Genomic DNA, 20,402 nt, shown 5'->3' on the forward strand with positions numbered 1-20,402 from the left:
GGTGAATAGAGGGGCAATACTTAACAACCTAATTGGAATTAAAACTACCACTGCAATGATAGAAAAGGATAGGAAAATTAGATGTGGATTACTAAATATCAGATCTTTGTCTTCTAAAGCAGTAATCTTAAATGAATTGATATCTGATAATCAAATTGATCTATTCTGTCTTACTGAAACCTGGCTGGGCCATGAAGAATATATTAGTCTAAATGAAGCCACCCCTCCCAGTCATATCAATACTCAAATTCCTAGAGGCTCAGGCCGAGGAGGGGGAGTTGCAGCCATATTTGATTCAAGCCTGTTAATTAACCCTAAACCCAAACTAAATTATAACTCTTTCGAAAGCCTTGTTCTTAATCTTCAACATCCAACACGGAAATCAGTACAGCCAATTATATTTGTTGTTGTCTACCGAGCTCCAGGTCCGTATTCTGAATTTTTATCTGAATTCTCAGAGTTTTTATCATGTGTAGTCCTTAAATCAGACAAAGTACTTTTTGTTGGTGATTTCAATATCCATGTGGACGTTGACAGCAATAGCCTTACTACTGCTTTCAACTCATTACTGGATTCAATCGGTTTCAGTCAGAGTGTGCACAAGGCGACGCACTGTTTTAACCACACCCTCGACCTTGTGCTGGCATATGGTATTGAAATTGAGGATTTAATAATATTTCCGCAGAATCTGGTATTATCAGATCATTTTTTAATTACTTTTGAATTCTTGTTACCTGACCATACTAAACCAGATAGCAGCTTCTACACTAGATGCCTATCTGACAGTGCTATAGCTAAATTTAAGGAAAATATTCCTACAGCATTCCAGTCTATGGCGTGCCTTAACATAACAGAGGACCTCTATGTTAACCTCAGTCCCTCTCAAATTGATACATTTGTTGACGATTTGCTTTCGACTTGCCCACGGACGACCTTAGACTCTGTCGCTCCTCTCACAAAGAAGACGATAAAGCAAAGGAAATTAGCTCCTTGGTATAACTCCCAAACTCGCAAATTAAAACAAATCTCACGAAACATTGAAAGTAAGTGGCGCTCCACCAAAGTGGAGGAATCCCGTTTGGAATGGCAAGACAGTCTGAAAACCTATAGGAAGGCCCTAAGAAAGGCCAGATCAGACTATTACTCATCATTAATAGAAGAAAACAAGAACAACCCAAGGTTTCTTTTCAGCACTGTTATTTTTGATCAGGATATATCCTTCAACGCCCACTTAAAACAAACCTCAAGAACAGCCTTTTTCCATCTTCGTAACATTGCCAAAATTAGGAATATCCTGTCTCAAAACGATGCTGAAAAACTAGTCCATGCATTCGTTACTTCTAGACTAGATTACTGCAATTCCTTATTATCAGGTTGCCCAAATAAGTCCATTAAGACTCTCCAACTGATCCAGAATGCTGCAGCACGTGTTCTGACGAGAACTAAGAGAAGAGATCATATTTCTCCTGCATTGGCTTCCAGTGAAATATAGGATTGAATTTAAAATCCTCCTCCTGACTTACAAAGCTCTAAATGGTCAAGCACCATCATACTTAGAAGAGCTCATAGTACCTTATTGTCCCACTAGAGCACTGCGCTCCCAGAATGCGGGGCTACTTATGGTTCCTAGAGTCTCTGGAAGTAGACTGGGGGCCAGGGCCTTCAGCTATCAGGCTCCAGTATTGTGGAACCAGCTCCCCGTCTGGGTTCGAGGGGCAGACACCGTCACCACATTTAAGAGTAAACTGAAAACCCTCCTCTTTGATAAAGCTTATAGTTAAGGAGTGAGGAGTTGCAGCGTCCGCCTAACTTGGCCCACCTGCTTCTCCTCGTAGTCATCAGTTTTTTATACTGTATAATTAATAATCTAGCGAGAGTAGAGGGAGGCAGGCCAGTACAGCCCGATCCGGTTGGGGGGAGTTCTAGCCCGACCAGGCACCTCTCTTTAACCTGCCTCTCTTAAGTTATGCTATTACAATTCTAGACTGCCGGGGAGGCTGTTCCTTCCTAAGACACACTGAGCTGCTCTCTCATCTCTACTTGTTACTTTTGTATGCATCCTGTCCCAGAAATGCTTGTTACTAATCTAGCTCTGGGGAGTTTACTCCCGGAGTCCTTATATTTCTTCTTCGCAGAGCTATGCTCTGCGATTCTCTGCATTCCCGGCCGCATCCTGCTGCGTCCTGCTGCATCCGCAGCATCCACCCGTGCTCTGCAGCGCCCAATGCTACATCCCGCAACGCCCTGCTGTGATGTTCCTATGCACAGAGTAGTCAGGATCCGGTATAGGAGACTGCACTACTCAGTATGACACGATGTGCCCTGCTATGACATGAACTTCCACGATAACCTTCGAAGTCACTGTGACTTCTAATGTGACTGTTATCACCACTGTTCATCACGCCCCCAACCGGCCCCGTCAGACCCCGCCTACCAAGAGTCTGAGTCTGCTGAGGTTTCTTCCTAAAAGGGAGTTTTTTCTTGCCACTGTCGCAATAGCCACTGCTAATGCTTGCTCTTGAGGGAATTACTGTAATTGTTGGGGTTTTGGAATTTATAGAGTGTGGTCTAGACCTACTCTATCTGTAAAGTGTCTCGAGATAACTTTTGTTATGATTTGATACTATAAATAAAATTGAATTGAATTGAATTGAATATGGTATCAAAATTGAAGATATATTACTATTCCCGCAAAATCCTTTATTATCAGACCACTTCTTAATTACTTTCAAATTCTTAATACCCGATTATACAAAATTAGATAAAAGCTACTATACTAGATGCCTATCTGACAGTGCTATAGCTACATTTAAGGAAGACATTCCAATAGCACTAAACTCATTACCTTGTTTTAATACAACAGAGGACCTTTATGTAAACTTTAGTCCCTCTCAAATCGACAATTGTGTAGATGGTGTTACGGCCTGCCTACGGACTACTTTAGACTCTGTTGCTCCACTCAAAAAGAAGAAGATGAAGCAAAGGAAACTTTCTATTCAGCACTGTAGCCAGGCTGACAGATCACAGCTCTACTGAGCCATCTATTCCTCTAGCTCTGAGTAGTGATGACTTCATGAGCTTCTTTAATGATAAAATTATAACAATTAGAGATAAAATTCATCACCTTTTGCCCTCAACTTCTAATGGTTCACCTTTCAACGCAGGACTGCTAGAAAGAACGACTAGACCTGACAAATACTTAGACTGTTTTTATCCTATAGACCTTCAACAACTAATGGTAAAGGTATCTTCAGTAAAGCAATCTACCTGTCTCTTAGACCCCATCTCAACGAGGCTACTCAAAGAAGCATTATCCGTGGTTATCACCTCTCTACTAGATATGATCAGTATGTCTCTAACAGGTCTTAACAGTCATTTAAAGTAGCTGTGATAAAATCTCTTCTGAAAAAACCCACCCTCGATCCTGAGGTCTTAGCAAACTATAGACCTATATCTAACCTTCCCTTTCTCTTCAAGATCCTTGAGAAAGTAGTTGCTAATCAGTTATGTGATTTTCTCCATAGCAACAGCTTATTTGAATACTTTCAATCAGGATTTAGAAAGAATCATAGCACAGAGACGGCACTGGTGAAAATTACTAACGACGTTCTAACTGCTACAGACAAAGGACTTGTCTCCATACTTGTTTTATTAGATCTTAGTGCTGCATTTGACACTATTGACCATACAATCCTGTTACAGAGATTAGAACACTTAGTGGGAATTAAAGGAATTGCACTAAGCTGGTTTAAGTCTTATTTCTCTGATTGATCTCAATTTGTTAATGTTAATGATAAATCCTCTAAGTACGCGAAAGTTAAACATGGCGTTCCACAAGGCTCAGTGCTTGGACCAACTTTATTCTCCTTGTATATGCTTCCTCTTGGTAATATCATTAGGAAACACTCAATTAACTATCACTGCTATGCGGACGACACCCAATTATACTTATCAATCAAACCAGACGAAACAAGTCAGTTAGCTAAACTTCAAGCATGTATTAAAGATATAAAATCCTGGATGAACTATAATTTTCTGATGTTAAACTGTAACAAAACTGAAGTTATTGTGCTGGGCCCTAAACACCTCCGAACTTCATTATCTAAAGATATAGCTACTCTGGATGGTGTTGTCCTGGCCTCCAGCACTACTGTTAGAAATTTAGGGGTTATTTTTGATCAGGATAAATCCTTTAACGCCCATCTAAAACAATTATCAAGAACAGCCTTTTTTCATCTTCGTAACATTGCCAAAATTAGTTTTTCAGCATCGTTTTGAGACAGGATATTCCTGTCTCAAAACGATGCTGAAAAACTAGTCCATGCATTCGTTACTTCCAGGCTGGACTATTGTAATTCCCTACTGTCAGGTTGCTCAAATAATTCCCTTAAGACTTTCCAGCTGATCCAGAATGCTGCAGCACGTGTTCTGACGAGAACTAAGAAAAGACATCATATTTCTCCTGTTTTAGCTACTCTGCATTGGCTTCCTGTGAAATTCAGGATTGACTTTAAAGTCCTTCTCCTGACCTACAAAGCCCTAAATGGTCAAGCACCATCCTATCTAGAACAGCTCTTAGTACCTTATTGTCCCACTAGAGCAATGCGCTCCCAGAATGCAGAGTTACTTGTGGTTCCTAGAGTCTCCAAAAGTAGAATGGGAGCAAGAGCCTTCAGCTACCAGGCTCCTTTCCTGTGGAACCAGCTCCCAGTCTGGGTTAGGGGGGCAGACACCATCACCTCATTTAAGAAGAAACTGAAAACTCTCCTCTTTGATAAAGCTTATAGTTAAAAAGTGAGGAGTTGCAATGTCCGCCTAACCCGGCCCACCTGCTTCTCTTCGTAGTCATCAGATTTATTAATCATATAATCAATAATATAGTGTGAGTAGAGGGAGGCAGGCCAGTACAGCCTCTCATCAATGTTTTCATTTGTTTCCTTTTATATGCATCCTGTCCCAGAACTGCTTGTTACTAACCTAGCTCTGGGGAGTTTACTCCCCGGAGTCCTTATGTTTCTTCAAACGCCCGGCCGCGTCCTGCTGCATCGGCTGCACCCACCCATGCTCTGCAGCGCCACGTTTCATCCCGCAACGTCCTGCTGTGACATGAACTACAACGACTACCTTCAAAGTCACTGTTCCACTATCTTTAATGCGACTATTATCGCCATCACACCCTCAACCGGCACCTTCAGACACCACCTACCAAGAGTCTGGGTCTGCCGAGGTTTCTTCCTAAAAGGGAGTTTTTCCTTGCCACTGTCGCAATAGCCACTGCTAATGCTTGCTCTTGAGGGAATTACTGTAATTGTTGGGGCTTTGTAAATTATAGAGTACTCTATCTGTAAAGTGTCTCGAGATAACTCTGTTATGATTTGATACAATAAATAAAATTGAATTGAATTCAACCACCGTTACATCCACAGAGGCTCCCGTCGAAATGTAATACACATATCCAACGGGAATGACAGCTTCGGCACAACTCCTCCTCATTGCTTCTCTTCTGCGTCCCGGCATCAAAACAGAAATGCGCAACGTCATTGGAACCAACGTCACGTGAATCATTTCAACCTCCGGTCAGTACCCACTTCCGCTTCATCCCCTTCAAAACAAGAGTCTCTCAAGCTTGGACTACTGAACATTAGATCTCTTAACATAAAAGCACTATTCTCAATGAATTCATCCTGGACTCAGAATTGGACTTAATCTGTTTAACTGAAACCTGGCAAAAACCTAATGAATATTTCTCTCTCAACCAAGCCACCCCCCCTGGATTTACATATACGGACCAACCTCGTCCGGAAGGCCGGGGCGGTGGCATTGCTGCCATCCATAGACAAAATCTCAAGCTTCACCCTCTCCCCCTCCCATCTGTCACCTCATTTGAACATGTCATTTAAACTTCTAGGCCCGACTCCACTGACTATTTCAACAATATATCGCCCTCCAAAACCCAATCCTTCCTTTCTGTCAGATTTCTGTAACTCAACCATATTACTCGTAGGTGACTTCAATATCCAGATTGACTTATCTACCTCCAAACCCACCATGGATTTCTTGGACATTATACACAGTTTTCATTTCATACAACATGTCAATTTCCCCACCCACACCCGTGGACACACTTTGGACCTGGTCTGCTCTACTGGACTCAATATTGGCACTCTCGCACACACAGACCTGGCTATATCTAATCATTTTGCCATAACATTTCACATCAACCTCCCCTGTACCCATCCCAAACAGATACGCACTATATCTTACCGAAACCTAAAGTCTCTCTGTCTCACTTCACTTTCCTCCCATATCGCAAATACAATTTCCATACCCAGCATCCCTGAAAACTCAACTACTGACGATCTAGTAGTTCACTACAATCGCTCACCCAGCCTCAATACTCTTGCACCAGTGAAAACTGCAATAGTTAGATTCTCCCGTTCTGCTCCCTGGTTCAACCCAAAACTGCACAAACTTAAAAAAGAACGCAGACAACTAGAACGCTTACATAAGAAAACTGGACTCACTGTACACCTACAAGCCTACAAGGATCACAGCCAACACTATAGATCAGCGCTCACATCAGCCCGCACAGCTTATTACTCTGGTATCATTCACTCTGGATCCTCCAACCCCCAGACACTGTTTGCCACAGTCAATAAACTACTGAAACCCATTGACAATATCACCCGCTTATTCAACATGGACAAATGCAATAATTTCATAGATTTCTTTAAATACAAAATTGACAGCATTCACCAAGAACTCTCTGTGAATATCTCTCCTAGTACAGAACCTCAACCGGACTTATCCCTTCCATTTCACATCACTCTCCCCTCCCTATCAGGCATCACAGAAACTGATCTCGTAGATCATCTCAACAACATCCACCTCACAACCTGCCCACTGGACCCCATTCCATCTGCATTGGTCAAGCACTGCCTCCCCTGCCTCAGCCCACTTATTATGGTTATCATAAACTCCTCTCTTACGTCTGGAACAGTTCCCTCCTCCTTCAAATTCACCGCCATTACACCTATACTCAAAAAACCTGGCTTGGATCCTGACAACCCCAACAATTTCTGGCCCATCTCTAACCTACCTTTCCTATCAAAAATCCTGGAACGCTCTGTTGCCTCTTAACTAAAACATCACCTTCTTTCCAATCAGCATCTACGAAACCTTTCAGTCTGGATTCCGCTCTCATCACTCTACTGAAACTGCACTACTCAAAGTAACAAATGACCTCCTGCTTGCTTCTGACTCTGGTTCCCTCTCTATTCTCCTCCTACTTGACCTCTCTGCCGCTTTCGACACCATTGACCACTCCATCCTTCTACAACGTCTAAAAAATCTGGGCATCTCTGGTTCAGCGCTCTCCTGGTGCACCTCCTACCTCACCAACAGATCTCAATTCATATCCATCAACAACTGTACGTCCCATACCATACCGGTCAATCACGGAGTCCCTCAAGGTTCAGTGCTAGGTCCTCTTCTGTTTATCCTGTATATGCTTCCCCTTGGACTTATCATTCAAAATCACGGACTCAAATTCCACAGTTTCGCAGACGACACACAACTATACCTCAGCACTAGATCCATCACTCCTGCCACAGTATCAACCATCACAAAATGCCTCTCTGCAATAACAACCTGGATGACTGCCAATTTCCTTAAACTCAACTACAACAAATCTGAAATCATCATCATTGGTCCAAAATCACTACTCCCCTCCTCCCAAGATTTCGCTCTCTCCATCGCTGGACATACAGTCAACACCTCACTCCAGATCCGAAATCTTGGTATCATTTTTGACCCCACACTCACTTTTAAGCCCCATATCCGTCATATCACCAAAACTGCCTTTTTCCACCTATGTAACATTGCTCGTCTTCGCCCCACCCTCTCGACATCTGCTGCTGAAACTCTCATCCATGCATTCATTACATCAAGACTTGACAACTGCAACAGCTTCCTATATGATCTCCCTTCATCTGTCTTACAAAAACCAAAAACTCCAATACGTTCAAAACTCTGCTGCTCGCCTCCTCACCCACACCGGTTCAAGACAACACATCACCCCTGTCCTTCAACAGCTTCACTGGCTCCCTGTACAACAACGCATCCATTACAAAGTTCTACTCATCACCTACAAATCTCTCAATAATCTGGCCCCTCCATACCTCACAGACCTCTTACAGCACCATCGCCCCTCCAGATGCCTTCGCTCAGCAGACTTAAACCTCCTCAAACCCATCACCAAATCAACCCACCGAACCCTGGGGGACCGAGCCTTTGCAATAGCTGCCCCCACCCTCTGGAACTCACTCCCCATCCACATCAGAAACTCGGACTCACTGCACACCTATAAAAAACTGCTCGAAACTCACTTGTTTCAATTGGCCTATCCATAATTTACTTATCTTGTTTGTTTGTTTCTTTCTTTCTTTCTTTCTTTCTTTGTAAAGCGTCTTTGAGTTCCATGTAAAGCGCTATATAAAACGTATGTATTATTATTATTATGATTATTATTATTATCTATCTAACTATCTATCACCTTCTGGGCACTGCCAATGTGCTCTTGAGCAAGGCACCAAATCCCCAGCTGCTCAGGATACCTGTCCAGCAGTTGCAACCCCCCCACTCTGACATCTCGCCATTTGTGCATGTATAGGACCTGAGCCTGTGTGTGTATTTCAGGCCTGTGTAGTGTAGTGTGTCAGTAGTGTGATCTAACAAAAGGGGAAACAAATTTGTAATTAATTGTAATAAAGTATACATTATTAAATTATTATTATATCTGAAATTTGTTGTAATTAACACTGATGCCTTCAGATGGATGGTTTTACTGTTGGCCAAGGGGGTTGAAAAGTGATCTTCAAGGAACAATAACACACTTCCTCAATGCACAAAGACAAAATAAAACTAAAATTCATTGCATTTCTGCTAATGTAATTCTATTTTTTTACCAACATTTATTTAAAACAAACAGATTGTTGAAGCTGACGACACCTTCTTTTTTACCTGCGTAACGTTGCAAAAAGACTCATCCTGTCTCAAAAAGATGCAGAAAACTAGTCCATGTATTTATTAGTTTGAGGCTGGACTATTGTAATTCCTTATTATCAGGTTGCTCCAATAAGTCCCGTAGGACTCTCCAGTTGGCTGGCTCCCTGTAAAATCCACAATTGAATTTAAAATCCTTTCCCTCACCGACAAAGCTCTTAATGGTCAGTCACCATCATGTCTTAAAGAGCTCATAGTACCCTATTTCCCTACTAGAAGACTTCACTCCCAGAATGCAGAGTTACTTTTGGTTCTTAAAGTCTCAAAAAGTATTATGCAAGCCAGAGCCTTCAGCTACCAAGCTCCTCTTCAGTGGAACCTGCTCCCAGTTTTGGTTTGCGAGGCAGACACTGTATCCACATTTAATGGACCTTTCTCACAGCAGACATTTTGACTTGTCATAGTAGGAAAAACACAGTTGAAATTGATAACCATGACGATGGCTCAATTCCAGCAAGTGTCCCAGTAAGATATTTCAGTGAGTCAGCATGAACAATACCAGGGCCTCTCCTAAGTGGAATGCAGCCATCATTAATGGTTTTGAATACACCTGTGCTTTTCCTACTATGACATGTACACATGTCTGCTGTGAAAAAGGTCTATAGTAACCTTATAATTCTCTTCTTTGATAAAGCGTATCAGTAGTTAGGGCTGGCTCAGGTTTGCCTTGAAACAGCCCTTATTTATGCTGCTATAGGTTTTGACTACAAGGGGACTTCCTATGTCACACTGTGCTCCTCTCTTACTCCATCTGTGTGTATTAATGTCCCATTAAGGCATGTTAATAACTTAGCTTCTTCTCCAAAGTCTCTGTCCTTTCTCACCTTGCAGATTGTCTTTGATTGTGGTCGCACCTTGATCATGACTGCAGGTTTAAAATACTTTCTACTCTGCATCGCTAAACATCCTCAGAACAATTATTACAATCATAACACATTACCAACATTTACAGTCAGAATGCTAACAAAGACTTATATATAAATATAGCATTTATATCCATTTTAGTTTTGCTCCACTGTTTTAAAATTCATTTAATTTCTGTCTGACAAATGTATGAGTCTTAATGCAGACTCTGGCCCTACAGTTAAGCCTTTTTGGCCTTCCTTAATCTTCGCTAAAGAGGCTTTATACCCATGGTCTTTGTCAAAAATGCAGCTGGTGCAGAATATAAACAGTTCCATAAATCCAAAATCAGTTCTGCAGTCCATGATCTACCCAACTAAGGCTGTTGGAAACCTCACAGTTATAGTTTTCTTGTTTGTCCTGAGGCATAGTCTACACATAGTGCTAACAACAGAAAACATGACAGCAACAATAATATGGTTTTTATGTCTCTATTTTTCCACAATTAAACTAAAAAACATTTATTATTATTATTTATCACAAAGTCTTTACATACAATATAATGCTAAATTAGACACTACACAAAAGTCACAAAGGTATGCAATCTTCCATTTAAATGTCTTGGAACTTTATCAGGAGACAGAAAAAAAATGATATAGATAAAATGTTCAATACTGGTAACAAAGTTCTATTTTACTACGGAAACAAACATTAAAAATTCAGTATGTTTTTAACTGAAAATGTAATCACAAAATGCAAAGTGAAAATATTTTACATCAAATTGTTTAAGCTAACAATGGTTTTTAATTGTTTGAAATGTATATTTGGTCTATTAAAAACAAATCATTAAATTAAATACCTTTCAATAATCTTAGTTTAATTTGTCTGGACAGAACAATCTCTTGAGGTGTTTATAAATTTCTTTCATTTTCAATCCATATATGATCGGATTAAAGAGAGGATGATACAAAATAATTTGTAAAGACATTATTAAACGTACAGTTTTGGGAACATTTGTTTCCAGTCGAGCCAGCAGTACATCATATGTACTCAAACAGGAAAAGTTGATTAGAACCAACAGGTGGGGTAAACAGGTCTGTGCAGCTTTTCTCCTGACTTCTCTACTACTTCGATAAGTTATTATAAATATCCTGGTGTATGTAAAAAGTATGAAGAGTACAGGGAGAGGTACGGATCCTAAAAAAAGAATCAAGCCACATATATTCACCACTGCTGAACTCACACACTGAATTGTGTTAATTGTGCTGTTGCAAATTATTCCTTTCAAGATAAAGAAACAGAGTTTTTCATTAGCAATCAGCAATGGTCCCATTGACATCTGACAAACAGGTAGAATCCAAGCTAAAATCAGGAACATATAAACAGTTTTTTTTCTCATGATAGTTGGATATTGCAGAGGTTTACATATAGACACATATCTATCATAGGCCATGACTGACAGCAGGAAGAATTCTGAAATGGCTAGAGTGTAATATATAAACCACTGAAAGAGACAGCCTGAATAAGATATGATCTGTTTTTCAGATAAAAAGTCAATCAAAAGCTTTGGATAGATAGCAGTGCTGTAAAGAACAGAGTTGATTAACAAAGCTGCAATAAAAATGTACATAGGCTCATGGAGGGATTTGTTAATCACTATGATGCCCACAATAGTGGAATTACTGCAAAGAATTAGAATATATGCTGTAAACATGATCACAAAATAAAGATATCTGTATTTCTGCAACTCCACATGCCCATCAAAAGTTATATATGTTACATTTAATTCATTATCCATTATGGTTGTCTTAAAGAAAATGTTAATGAATGAAACAGGTATATTAGAAGTTGATAGATAGATAGAGATACTTTATTCATCCAGAAGTAAATTAAGGTGTCAATGGCTCATACACATCATATATACACATAGGCACACAGACATATGACATCCACGCACACATACATACTACAAAAATACAAAGGAAGATATCAATAGTGTGCCCTTACAGTAAAGTTAGAAATAGTATCATATCACCTGAGATTCTCTTATTCAGTCATCAGTACCTGGCCTTGATACACACTGGTGTGGTCCGGCAAACACAGAAATTGGATCTGTGACCTGTTTGAGTTTGTGGGAAGTTTTATCAGACTGCTTCAACCTCAATGGATCTCATTAACCTGTCCAAAGGAAAACCTACTTACATGTAAACAACTTTAAACTCCTGAGACCCTGAGACCTCTGACCTCATGGTTGTTGTTAGACTTTTTGTGCTCAGGTTATTTGACTTGCTCATATTTTTCTGCAACATTTAAAGGGGTGATAGAATGCAACACAGATGTTACCCTGTCAGAGTTGAATAACGACAGTTCGGTGGTTAATTAGGACATACATAGAAGCTCAAAATCCCATTGACACCCCTTTACTATGAAAATCTCATATTTTGAAACTGCTGCTGTAAACGGGCGAATTTCAACAAAGCTGGAAGTTGCGTGAGCATCCCAAGACCTGTACCTTTGTCACGCCCATGGGTGTATTAAGAGAACGATCACACCCCAACATTTACATAGGCTACACAACTGACCTGAGATCAGGTCGTCTTCTGAATCTAGGTCGGGTAGATCTCTGCTATTCCATTAAAAAATTCACTTCTGAAACTTTTTTACGCGAGAAATCAACTATGTAAAGCTAAAATATGGGCCGCTTTACAAAAATGGATGGCTAATTGCAAATTTTGTCCGACTGTGTGTCGGAGTTCAGCGGCTCGTGCTGCCTGCTGTGAAGTAGATGGAGCTCCGTCACGACTGGCAGCCCACAGCACTCCATAACTGCGCAAAGTCACCATTTTTTGGGCTAATGGACTACCAAACGCCGCTGCTCTGACAGAGCTCCAGGGCCTGCAACTCCCCTCTTCCTGCTAGCTAAACGCCCGGTGTATGTGAGTGAGAGCGCGGTCAGCGAGCTTGTTACGCCAGCATTCTCTTACCACAGTTCCAGTTAATCTTTTAAGGTGTGTAATTATAATGTGTTGAGTTATTTAAACAATACGATTGGGGAAATGAACTCTGCTTGTCCGCGAGTCTCATTGATAGAGCCTCCTCTTAGAATTCCTCTGAAATTCACAAATATTCATTAACTTGAAATCGGACACCATTGTTAGCTTTATAAGACGTTTAGGTAGATGTTGTATAAGGGGCGTGACGAAATTCAAACTGTAAATATACTTGAATTACGCCGAAAATGAAGCTAACTATCCGTGATTTGTAGCTACACATAGCTAGGATTCAAGGGACAGTCGCAGCTAACGAAACCCCTAATGTTTTTTTTTTTTAAGATTTGTTTTTCTTAACAGAAGTTCTTACAAGATGTTAATGGTGTGTAGGAAGGATCTACAGTTTGATACACTGAAGGCTGTATTTTACAAAAGGAATACACACAAATGTATAAACTTACAGAGACACCGTACAAGGGTGATGATTTTCAATTTTTGAACATCAGAAGAGAAAACAAGAAAAAAAGTAAAAAGCTAAGTAAATAAAGTCAATACAAAACAAAAACAACGAAACCCCTAATCTTCACAAAAATTCATTAACTTGAAATCGGACACCATTGTTAGCTTTATAAGACCTTTAGGTAGATGTTGCATAAGTGGCTTTGTTAATCACTATGATGCCCACAATAGTGGAATTACTGCAAATAATTAGAATATATGCTGTAAACATGATCACAAAATAAAGATATTTGTATTTCTGCACCTCCACATGCCCATCAAAAGTTATATATGTTACATTTAATTCATTATCCATTATGGTTGTCTTAAAGAAAATGTTAATGAATGAAACAGGTTTATTAGAAGTTGATAGATAGATAGAGATACTTTATTCATCCAGAAGTAAATTAAGGTGTCAATGGCTCATACACATCATATATACACATAGGCACACAGACATATGACATCCACGCACACATACATACTACAAAAATACAAAGGAAGATATCAATAGTGTGCCCTTACAGTAAAGTTAGAAATAGTATCATATCACCTGAGATTCTCTTATTCAGTCATCAGTACCTGGCCTTGATACACACTGGTGTGGTCCGGCAAACACAGAAATTGGATCTGTGACCTGTTTGAGTTTGTGGGAAGTTTTATCAGACTGCTTCAACCTCCATGGATCTCATTAACCTGTCCAAAGGAAAACCTTCTTACATGTAAACAACTTTAAACTCCTGAGACCCTGAGACCTCTGACCTCATGGTTGTTGTTAGACTTTTTGTGCTCAGGTTATTTGACTCGCTCATATTTTTCTGCAACATTTAAAGGGGTGATAGAATGCAACACAGATGTTACCCTGTCATAGTTGAATAACGACAGTTCGGTGGTTAATTAGGACATACATAGAAGCTCAAAATCCCATCCCTGTTTGAGTTTTTTATCAGACTGCATCAACCTCCACGGATCTCATTAATCTCTCCAAAGGGAAAGCTCCTAACATGTAAACAACTTGATCAAACTCTGGAAGCCTGAACTCATGTTGTTAAAGTTTGTTTGCTCAGATTACATGACTCTGTCATATTAAAAGTTGCACTCTTAAGCCCTGTTCGGATCAAAGATTTTCGACATGAGTTGAAACTTGCAACTACTTGCAACGCACCGGTCTGCAACGTTCTGAAACTTGCCAATTTACACCAATATGACATGACGAGACAGTGTATCATCTTCATAGCAACAACTCTTTGTTCTGTTGTTCTAACTTCCAAGTTTTAGGCTTTTATGTATCCATCCATCCATCCATCTTCGTCCGCTTATCCGGTGTCGGGTCGCGGGGGGAGCAGCTCCAGCAGGGGACCCCAAACTTCCCTTTCCCGAGCAACATTAACCAGCTCCGACTGGGGGATCCCGAGGTGTTCCCAGGCCAGGTTGGAGATATAACCCCTCCACCTAGTCCTGGGTCTTCCCCGAGGCCTGCTCCCAGCTGGACCTCCCTCCACCTAGTCCTGGGTCTTCCCCGAGGCCTCCTCCCAGCTGGACGGGCCTGGAACACCTCCCTAGGGAGGCGCCCAGGGGGCATCCTTACCAGATGCCCGAACCACCTCAACTGGCTCCTTTCGACGCAAAGGAGCAGCGGCTCTACTCCGAGCTCCTCACGGATGACTGAGCTTCTCACCCTATCTCTAAGGGAGACGCCAGCCACCCTCCTGAGGAAACGCATTTCGGCCGTTTGTACCCTGGATCTCGTTCTTTCGGTCATGACCCAGCCTTTGTGACCATAGGTGAGGGTAGGAACGAAAACAGACCGGTAGATCAAGAGCTTTGCCTTCTGGCTCAGCTCTCTTTTCGTCACAACGGTGCGATAGATTGAATGTAATACCGCACCCGCTGCGCTGATTCTCCGACCAATCTCCCGCTCCATTGTCCCCTCACTCGCGAACAAAACCCCAAGGTACTTGAACTCCTTCACTTGGGGTAAGGACTCATTCCCTACCTGGAGAAGGCATTCCATCGGTTTCCTGCTGAGAACCATGGCCTCCGATTTAGAGGTGCTGATCCTCATCCCAACCGCTTCACATTCGGCTGCGAACCGACCCAGTGAGTGCTGAAGGTCACAGGCCGATGATGCCATCAGGACCACATCATCTGCAAAGAGCAGCGATGAGATCGAACTGAAACCCCTCTCCACCCCGACTACGCCTCGATATCCTGTCCATAAATATTACAAACAGGATTGGTGACAAAGCGCAGCCCTGGCGGAGGCCAACCCTCACCTGAAACGAGTCCGACGTACTGCCGAGAACCCGGACACAGCTCTCGCTTTGGTCGTACAGAGATTGGATGGCCCTGAGTAGAGACCCCCTCACCCCATACTCCCGCAGCACCTTCCACAGTATCTCCCGGGGGACCCGGTCATACGCCTTCTCCAAATCCACAAAACACATGTAGACCGGTTGGGCATACTCCCAGGCTCTTTCCAGGATCCTCTTCGAGAGTGAAGAGCTGGTCCGTTGTTCCACGACCAGGACGGAATCCGCATTGTTCCTCCTCAACCCGAGGTTCGACTATCGGCCGAACCCTCCTTTCCAGCACCTTGGAGTAGACTTTACCAGGGAGGCTGAGAAGTGTGATACCCCTGTAATTGGCACACACCCTCTGCACGAAAAGCTCCGCCGGAGGTGTGAGTTTAAAGTCTGTCGGACAGGGGCCTCCTCCAGACGTTCCCAATTTACCCGCACTACACGTTTGGGCTTACCAGGTCTGTCCAGAGTCTTCCCCCACCCCCTGACCCAACTCACCACCAGATGGTGATCGGTTGACAGCTCTGCCCCTCTCTTCACCCGAGTGTCCAAAACATACGGCCTCAGATCAGATGAAACGATTACAAAATCGATCATTGACCTTCGGCCTAGGGTGCTCTGGTACCAAGTACACTTATGAGCATCCCTATGTTCGAACATGGTGTTCGTTATAGACAATCCATGACTAGCACAGAAGTCCAACAACAAACAACCACTCTGGTTTGGATCAGGGAGGCCAGTTTTACATTCATGTTCTACCCAACTAAGGATGTTAGAAATCTTGCAGTGCTAGTTTTCTTATTTGTCATTAGGAATAGTCCTCAAATAGTGCTAATAATAATGAAAAAAATGTCATTGCAACAATAATATGGTTTCTTTTATTTATTTTACCACAATGAAATAAAAAAAACAGTTTATACTACTAACCCTTTACATACAATATATTGCAAACTGTAGACAAAACAACAGTTTAACAGAAAACTCACAAAAGGTATGAACTCTTGCATTCAAGGCTGGTGAATTAAACTACCAGCCTCATTGATAGAGCTACAGCCGCAGGCTCTATCAATGAGAGCTAGCTAGCCTCCTCTTAGAATTCTTCTGAAATTCACAAATATTCATTAACTTGAAATCGGACACCATTGTTAGCTTTATAAGACGTTTAGGTAGATGTTGTATAAGGGGCGTGACGAAATTCAAACTGTAAATATATTTGAATTACGCCGAAAATGAAGCTAACTATCCGTGATTTGTAGTTACACATAGCTAGGATTGAAGGGATAGTCGCAGCTAACGAAACCCCTAATGTTTTTTTTTTTTTTTTTAAGATTTGTTTTTATTAACAGAAGTTCTTACAAGATGTTAATGGTTTGTAGGAAGGATCTCCATTTGTGCATGTATAGGACCTGAGCCTGTGTGTGTATTTCAGGCCTGTGTATAGTAGTGTGATCTAACAAAAGGGGAAACAAATTTGTAATTAATTGTAATAAAGTATACATTATTAAATTATTATTATATCTGAAATTTGTTGTAATTAACACTGATGCCTTCAGATGGATGGTTTTACTGTTGGCCAGGGGGGTTGAAAAGTGATCTTCAAGGAACAATAACACACTTCCTCTATGCACAAAGACAAAATAAAACTAAAATGCATTGCATTTCTGCTAATGTAATTCTATTTTTTTACCAACATTTATTTAAAACAAACAGATTGTTGAAGCTGACGACACCTTCTTTTTTACCTGCGTAACGTTGCAAAAAGACTCATCCTGTCTCAAAAAGATGCAGAAAACTAGTCCATGTATTTATTAGTTTGAGGCTGGACTATTGTAATTCCTTATTATCAGGTTGCTCCAATAAGTCCCGTAGGACTCTCCAGTTGGCTGGCTCCCTGTAAAATCCACAATTGAATTTAAAATCCTTTTCCTCACCGACACATCTCTTAATGGTCAGTCACCATCATGTCTTAAAGAGCTCATAGTACCCTATTTCCCTACTAGAAGACTTCACTCCCAGAATGCAGAGTTACTTTTGGTTCCTAAAGTCTCCAAAAGTATTATGCAAGCCAGAGCCTTCAGCTACCAAGCTCCTCTTCAGTGGAACCTGCTCCCAGTTTTGGTTCGCGAGGCAGACACTGTATCCACATTTAATGGACCTTTCTCACAGCAGACATTTTGACTTGTCATAGTAGGAAAAACACAGTTGAAATTGATAACCATAACGATGGCTCAATTCCATCAAGTGTCCCAGTAAGATATTTCAGCGAGTCACCATGAACAATACCAGGGCCTCTCCTAAGTGGAATGCAGCCATCATTAATGGTTTTGAATACACCTGTGCTTTTCCTACTATGACACGTAAACATGTCTGCTGTGAAAAAGGTCTATAGTAACCTTATAATTCTCTTCTTTGATAAAGCGTATCAGTAGTTAGGGCTGGCTCAGTTTTGCCTTGGACCAGCCCTTATTTATGCTGCTATAGGTTTTGACTACAAGGGGACTTCCTATGTCACACTGTGCTCCTCTCTTACTCCATCTGTGTGTATTAATGTCCCATTAAGGCATGTTAATAACTTAGCTTCTTCTCCAAAGTCTTTGTCCTTTCTCACCTTGCAGATTGTCTTTGATTGTGGTCGCACCTTGATCATGACTGCAGGTTTAAAATACTCTCTACTCTGCATCGCTAAACATCCTCAGAACAATTATTACAATCATAACACATTACCAACATTTGCAGTCAGAATGCTAACAAAGACTTATATATAAATATAGCATTTATATCCATTTTAGTTTTGCTCCACTGTTTTAAAATTCATTTAATTTCTGTCTGACAAATGTATGAGTCTTAATGCAGACTCTGGCCCTACAGTTAAGCCTTTTTGGCCTTCCTTAATCTTCGCTAAAGAGGCTTTATACCCATGGTCTTTGTCAAAAATGCAGCTGGTGCAGAATATAAACAGTTCCATAAATCCAAAATCAGTTCTGCAGTCCATGATCTACCCAACTAAGGCTGTTGGAAACCTCACAGTTATAGTTTTCTTGTTTGTCCTGAGGCATAGTCTACACATAGTGCTAACAACAGAAAACATGACAGCAACAATAATATGGTTTTTATGTCTCTATTTTTCCACAATTAAACTAAAAAACATTTTAAACTACTAAGTCTTTACATACAATATAATGCTAAATTAGACACTACACAAAAGTCACAAAGGTATGCAATCTTCCATTTAAATGTCTTGGAACTTTATCAGGAGACAGAAAAAAAATGATATAGATAAAATGTTCAATACAGGTAACAAAGTTCTATTTTACTACGGAAACAAACATTAAAAATTCAGTATGTTTTTAACTGAAAATGTAATCACAAAATGCAAAGTGAAAATATTTTACATCAAATTGTTTAAGCTAACAATGGTTTTTAATTGTTTGAAATGTATATTTGGTCTATTAAAAACAAATCATTAAATTAAATACCTTTCAATAATCTTAGTTTAATTTGTCTGAACAGAACAATCTCTTGAGGTGTTTATAAATTTCTTTCATTTTCAATCCATATATGATCGGATTAAAGAGAGGATGATACAAAATCATTTGTAAAGACATTATTAAACGTACAGTTTTGGGAACATTTGTTTCCAGTCGAGCCAGCAGTACATCATATGTACTCAAACAGGAAAAGTTGATTAGAACCAACAGGTGGGGTAAACAGGTCTGTGCAGCTTTTCTCCTGACTTCTCTACTACTTCGATAGGTTATTATAAATATCCTGGTGTATGTAAAAAGTATGAAGAGTACAGGGAGAGGTACGGATCCTAAAAAAAGAATCAAGCCACATATATTCACCACTGCTGAACTCACACACTGAAGTGTGTTAATTGTGCTGTTGCAAATTATTCCTTTCAAGATAAATAAACAGAGTTTTTCATTAGCAATCAGCAATGGTCCCATTGACATCTGACAAACAGGTAGAATCCAAGCTAAAATCAGGAACATATAAACAGTTTTTTTTCTCATGATAGTTGGATATTGCAGAGGTTTACATATAGACACATATCTATCATAGGCCATGACTGACAGCAGGAAGAATTCTGAAATGGCTAGAGTGTAATATATAAACCACTGAAAGAGACAGCCTGAATAAGATATGATCTGTTTTTCAGATAAAAAGTCAATCAAAAGCTTTGGATAGATAGCAGTGCTGAAAAGAACAGAGTTGATTAACAAAGCTGCAATAAAAATGTACATAGGCTCATGGAGGGCTTTGTTAATCACTATGATGCCCACAATAGTGGAATTACTGCAAAGAATTAGAATATATGCTGTAAACATGATCACAAAATAAAGATATCTGTATTTCTGCAACTCCACATGCCCATCAAAAGTTATATATGTTACATTTAATTCATTATCCATTATGGTTGTCTAAAACAAAATGTTAATGAATAAAACAGATATATACTAGAACTCTCATATAACCTGAGATTGTCTTATTTAGTACCTGACCTTGATACGTACTGCATTAGCAAACACAGAAATTGGATCTGGGGTCTGTTTGAGTCCGTGCGAAGATTTTATCAGACTGCTTCAACCTCCATGGATCTCATTAACCTCTCCAAAGGGAAAGCTACTAACACGTAAACAACTTGATCAAACTCTGGAGGCCTGAACTCATGTTGTTAAACCTTGTTTGCTCAGATTACATG

The 20,402-nt window shown here is 40.5% G+C and overlaps 2 protein-coding genes across 2 annotated transcripts; both read right to left on the minus strand.

The window, feature by feature from the left end:
- Positions 1–10,777: 10,777 nt before the first annotated feature.
- Positions 10,778–11,704, minus strand: LOC114564241 (olfactory receptor 11A1-like). Its single transcript, XM_028591485.1, has one exon. It carries the CDS (start codon positions 11,702–11,704, stop codon positions 10,778–10,780), a length of 927 nt encoding a protein of 308 aa, XP_028447286.1.
- Positions 11,705–19,185: 7,481 nt separating this feature from the next.
- Positions 19,186–20,112, minus strand: LOC114564242 (olfactory receptor 11A1-like). The gene has a single exon (XM_028591486.1). The coding sequence runs from the start codon at positions 20,110–20,112 to the stop codon at positions 19,186–19,188; it is 927 nt and encodes a 308-aa protein (XP_028447287.1).
- Between the last annotated feature and the right edge of the window lie 290 nt (positions 20,113–20,402).

Source organism: Perca flavescens, chromosome 11, assembly GCF_004354835.1.
Source record: "Perca flavescens isolate YP-PL-M2 chromosome 11, PFLA_1.0, whole genome shotgun sequence".
NCBI lineage: Eukaryota > Metazoa > Chordata > Actinopteri > Perciformes > Percidae > Perca > Perca flavescens.

Bases quoted from the DNA above. Each gene is read 5' to 3' on its own strand.
- LOC114564241 (XM_028591485.1), bottom strand. From the start codon at position 11,704: ATGGATAATGAATTAAATGTAACATATATAACTTTTGATGGGCATGTG.
- LOC114564242 (XM_028591486.1), bottom strand. From the start codon at position 20,112: ATGGATAATGAATTAAATGTAACATATATAACTTTTGATGGGCATGTG.